Source organism: Mixophyes fleayi, chromosome 5 (assembly GCF_038048845.1).
Source record: "Mixophyes fleayi isolate aMixFle1 chromosome 5, aMixFle1.hap1, whole genome shotgun sequence".
Classification (NCBI taxonomy): Eukaryota; Metazoa; Chordata; class Amphibia; order Anura; family Limnodynastidae; genus Mixophyes; species Mixophyes fleayi.
In genome coordinates, this window is record NC_134406.1 from 236,875,481 (window position 1) to 236,881,480 (window position 6,000).

General features: G+C 37.7%; 1 protein-coding gene across 2 annotated transcripts in view; it reads left to right on the forward strand.

Annotated features, from left to right (window-relative positions):
- ZFHX4 (zinc finger homeobox 4) overlaps window positions 1-6,000 on the forward strand; it is a 139,149-nt gene that overhangs the window by 116,077 nt on the left and 17,072 nt on the right. For both annotated transcript variants that reach the window (XM_075213680.1, XM_075213681.1), the window contains exon 5: window positions 682-795. In XM_075213680.1, coding sequence (XP_075069781.1) covers window positions 682-795 — 114 coding nt within the window. The remainder of the gene's footprint in view (window positions 1-681; window positions 796-6,000) is intronic.

Here is a 6,000-nt window from a genome sequence, read left to right on the forward strand (position 1 = left end):
ATGTAATCTGGCTGGTGTGAACATATAAGTGAGGTGAGTGAAATGCAGATTTCTTGAGATGATCCTTCATTGTATCAAATAACCTTTGCAATTCCCCTTGTGGTAAAACAATAAGAACACTGTAGCTATTCAATTATTAATTACAGGCAGTGCTAAAAAAAAAATAAGGCATCAGAAGATAGATGTTAGCACTTGACATTTTTCCATGAAAAAGCACCAGCCTTCCTGCTTGTTATTTGCAGTATACGTTTCTTAAACCCTTGTACTTGCACTGTATGTATCCCTTTCTTAGAATGTTGGAATATGTCTCAGACCAAGTAGCAAATTGTCATTATTTATGTTTGTCAAAACCTTTTCTGTATTATTGTTGCCGCATTGGAACAGGCAAGAATACCTATGCCATGACATGAACGTATGTGTAGCACTGAACCTGGGAAACCTTATAGATATAGAACATGTGAGCATATCCTCTATCCACGGTGTTAACATCGAGATATATAACGTCTCTTTATTTGCTTACGTATATATTTCTTACACCCAGACGTGATTTTACAGTATTGTTATCCAGCGCGCTTACTTCAACAAAGAATGCCTATGCTGTGCATTTCGTTTGTTATTTGGAATGTCATTCCATAGCGAGTTATGGCTTCTAAAATGCATCTTTTCCTTATTGCTTCATAGACGATCAAGCAGAAGAAGTAGAGGAAAGTCAGAAAATCACAGCAGTAGCTCCAACCGAGGAGAGAGACACAAATGATAAAGACAGCAGTGAGGGCAAGACAGTAAAGGATTCAGGTAAGATTGAATGTTTGTCATCCTCCCTGGATCCTTTGAGATCCCCAGGTCTTCAGGCTCATCCAACACTGTAGGAGATTCTTACTGATCTTCAAATTTTAAATTGTCTGGACATTCCTTGTATTCATTGCTTGTGCATTTTGCATGTGATTCCTATCAGTAGCCTCACATTGACCTATTTTTAATCATAACCATCTGACAGGATAGATGCGGATAAGTTGAGGAATATTACAGGACGACCAGTGAGATTATTTTTTAATCAAATCAGTTTGTGTGCTTGTAATTTTTTTAAGCGCCTTTCATTAATCTTAGCTGTACTTGTGATTCCTCTGATGACATATTAATTTTTCATAAGCGTAGGATTAGATACCACTTGATTTTTTTCCTCCTAGCAATCAAATATCTATCCTTGTAACTGAAAGAATGACATTTTTTTTTTTTTAATTTTGACTTTTTATTCTTAAAGGGGCATCGCCGTGTTTGTACTGTTTTGCAGAAAATTGTGCTGTGTATTTACAGCAAATGCATGGTTATGTTTATTTGTGTGTGTATAAAATGTAATTGCAGGAAAAAAACACATTATAAGCAAATAGCGCTATTTGACTAATAGTGCAAACCTTTGCACACAGTAAGCAATGCCTCTGATGACAAACCCATATCAACCAATCAGATCTTTGCTTTTCCTTATCTGGTCTTGCTTACTAGAACAAAATGACTGAAGCAGTTTGCTATGGTTAAAAGTACCTTTTTCTTGTGTAGCAGTGTTCACCAATGCCCCGTCTGGGTGCTAGAATTAATTTATGTAGGGGTTCTATCAAAACCATGCAGAATTTACATAGGGCAGATGTTTAGGAAGCACAAGACAAAACCCAGCTAGAAGAATGTGCAGATGATCCAGCCTAAGCAGAAGGAAATATCATTGAAAATGGCTTTAGACTTGGGTCATTTTGATCTCTTGGAATACACAAAGCCCTATAATAAAGGCTACTGTCTTTGAAAACAAAACCTCTATGTCATGACATTTAGTTATTCACAAACAAACCCAAGGCCTGCATCTGGCCTGGATACCCAGGCTTTTATTCTGTGTTTGATTTGGCAAATATCTGACTTTACCCATGATTTTTATGTATGAGATGGAAATCTATGGCCGCAATGAATATTGCATTGCCTATATTTTCAGCACACTATACCCAGTTACATTAAGTTGGGTTCATTCAAGCAGAAGAACTGCTGAGAAAGGTTGAAGCCTATTAGTTGCAGGTAGTCATCTATCTTTTTCTTGTATCCCAATGACAGTAACGTATAAAAGAACTCGTGTTCATAAAAATAGACATTTATTTATATAGAAAATAGTATTTTTCACATGGTTAGGACTGCTTTAATCCTTTAATTTTAAGGCATCTCCTCATTTTCTTTTATCGTGTTGCATGTCACCTGAAAGAAGCATATTTATTTCAAAAAGCTCATCAGACGACAAACGTGTGTTTGACAGCAGCTATTAGAAGAGATGAAACTTCACCGACAGCTTCACTAAGGACTGTGTCATTTATTTAGATCATTTCGTGATCAATGGTTTATGCCCAACAATATATTTTTGACATGCATAGTGGGTAGCTAGTTGTTAATGCACTGCATAATCCTGCCTGTGTAGTAGTGATTTGGTAAATTATGTCTGTCAATGTTTATATGGAGGTGTACCTGTCACCTGTCTACTGTAGAGGCAGCCAATTGCTGCTTGTGCCTCAGTGATGTCACTGCTTCCAAGTGAAATGATAGGCTGCATGCTCATGAATTTTGGTTCGACCTATAATATAGCTGCCTCGACCACATGCCAGCCACAGGTACACCTTAAATTCTGTATTTTTACAAAGTAGGTGAAATGATCGGCATTGATTTACAACATTAGGTGAAATGATCTGCTTTGAATTACAACATTAGATTAAACCATTATTTTTGTTGATGTAGTAAGATAAAATCACGGTTTTTGGCAAACATAGTATGTTAAATATCACATTCCCCTTAGGGAATCTAGGTCTTGTGCAATCAGCATTACTGGAATGTAAACTACCTGACATCTCGGATAAACTTCAGTCACCATCATAACTGATGCTTACCACTGTAACGAGCTTTATACAGCATAAATGTACACTTACTCCACTACAGTTCATAATACAAATTGTAACCTTGAGCTTTATTTGCTTTTATTTATAAGCCAAAAGAGTATGAAGCGTTCAAGGAACCATCGACAGTGTTAGTAAGCAACCACAAGTGAAAGATGACCAGGATAGGAAAAAGTCATGTATTCCCAATATAAATAAAAATGAGGAGCAACAGAATTGTGCCAGAAACCGTGAAGCGGATATATTCCTTTTTAGCAAGTCTGTACTGTATGCTTAGAATAACATTATGTTCAGTGAGTAAACAGGGAAGTATTGTAACTAGGAACCAAATACCCCGGGATGTTGTGTGCCTCGTGGGTTCTTATTTAAAAATAGGAACACATTAAGTTGCAATTATTGATTCCTCCTGATCAGCCCACTGATTGACCATAGCCATGTCACCAATCCACTTGGCTCATAAAACAAAACAATGCTTTGGAAAGATATGAAACAGCTGATGGGGTCCAACCTCCCCTCTGAGGCCTAAACTCCCCCAGGCACTCAAAAAACAGAGTGGAGGCCTCTTCTGAGTGGCACATGCGCCCAGTGCAGACTGCGCATGCGCAGATGAGGCACTTGCCTCTTAAGAGTAGAGAGTAGGACCCGGCAGGCAATAATGCCATTCCCAAGCCCCTGCCCAAATTTTGCTATGAGGCCTGACAATAAGCTGTTCCACCCCTGTTTTGCACTACAGCCGCTGGAGTGCTACATATTTCCTACTTCTGACTAAGGCTTGTCATTACAGCAATTTTGCATATTTTACTATAACCAGTTAGCTTTACATAAGGTTAGATACATTTTGAATTATGACACATAATTTTCCACCAGTCCTGATCGCATACATCTGATCGTATTAAATCTATTGTCATCCACACACGTTTTGTTTTTCTTAACTATTCAAGTAAAAACAGTTGGACTTTAAGGACCTCATTTACAGTCGGACGCAAAGTCCGTTTTAGGCGCATCCAACAAAAAAACACTACCACGCATGTGCAGAAAGCACCATCTCCGCCTGCATCTTGGACGCAATTAACACTTGTGACTTACTATGAGAGAATGGCAGGAACACGGATTTGTGAAGGCGTGACCATGTAAATACATCCTAGTCGCAGTGAGGCGCAGACGCAACACACGTCAAAACAGGGCTAAAGCTGTGCGGCAGGAATTAGGTGGCGCAAGCGTTAGCTAGCTGCCGGAACTTCTTGCAGCTCGATAGGGTATTAAGAGTGGGACGTAACTGGGGTTGTTTGTCACTTGTAATACCCTACCAAGCTGCGGCACACTCCCACTCCTACACTTCTTAGATGGACTTTGTGTCCGACTCTAAATGAGGTCCTAAGAGTGTATTTTAACATGTGTGCTTTAGGTTGGAGAACGAGAACTCCCTATTCCATTGAGTCTATCACAGCTTCTCTGTTTACATACCACCTAGCCACAAAACTGGGAGACTCAAGTACCACAGCACCAACATGTCAGACTAGAAAGCAGTGTGGCTATTTTGTTTTCAGTCTATTAGATAAATGAGGATTAGCACATGATTAGCCCCAGTGTGTTTATAACACCATGAAAGCTGTTGTACTGTGTTGCTTACATTAAGAGAAGGATCCAACCCCACTAAATGACATTTCAGTATATGCAGGCTTTATATGCTGATTTAGAATTGAAAATGCCTTATTTATATTGCAATTTAAATGTAGTGCCACTTCCGATTAATTATAGTCCAAATTACATCTCTATGTAGCAAAATAATTAATATGGAATGCATCTAGAATAATACATTTACGTTGAAAATGCGGCAATTCTCTATTATTGCTGAGGGGAATATATTTTAATAAGATTGTAAACATTAGGGGAAAATGATAAAAATTAACCTTCGTTATTGCAATGGAAATTGGTTTCCATTTAGGCCTAATTAGAAATGAATAGCAATAATTATAATGTAGAACACTACTTGGATTTGGATCACATTCGATAAGTCAGGAACTTAATGTCTGTGAACAAATGCTGAACATTTTCCCTCATAAATAGAAAAACACTGTTTGCTTTGAGAGGATTTTTTCTCATTTTCCTGCTCATTTTGCTAGATGTTGCCTGCTTTTGATTAACAGTAAGCTTTCAACAAAATATTTTAGTGCCTGGAAATTACTATAAAGCAAGTGCTTTCTTCCATTTTGAAAAACACACTGTACATTTTGAATCCAGTAACAGACGTTAATCACCACAGTGGTGACAAGCCAGTACATGGTATATGACTATATATGGTATATATGGATGCCACAACTCCCACCAAAATAATAATTTGCAAACACCATGACATACAACATAAACATTCACAGACTACAAAGTTACAACAGAGGTTATATATGCTAATAAGTCATCATTTTTATGATATGTAAATAATATATAATTATGATAAATTATATGGTTATTATCACTGGGTCTAATATAGAGCCAGGTTTTGGGAAAGGACACAGAGGCCCAGATCCAGGGGCAATCTATGTTGATGGGCAGGGGGGACAGAAAGTGAAATTCAGATCTGGGGGTATATTTATCAAGCTGCAGGTTTGAAAAAAAAATGGAGACGTTGCCTATAGCAACCAATCAGATTCTAGCTGTCATTGTGTAGGATGTACTAAATAAATGACAACAGGGGCTGGATTTACTAAACTGCGCGTTTGAAAAAGTGGAGATGTTGCCTATAGTAACCAATCAGATTCTAGCTGTCATTTATTTAGTACATTCTACAAAATGACAGCTAGAATCTGATTGGTTGTTATAGGCAACGTCTCCACTTTTTCAAACCCGCAGCTTGATAAATTTACCCCCTGGTCTAATGAACAAAGATACTGTAGTTTTATATAAAATAACACAATATATTGTACTGAATTATGACCATCCTTGCACTTACGCCCAGCATTAAAAAAAAACAACTCGCGCACATACATTCATCCTTGAAGATGGTTCAAGGATAAAAGGCATTGGAAACATACGATCAATGTCAAAGAACTTTCTTTCAACATTTGTAAAGTGACATTAGCATAACGTT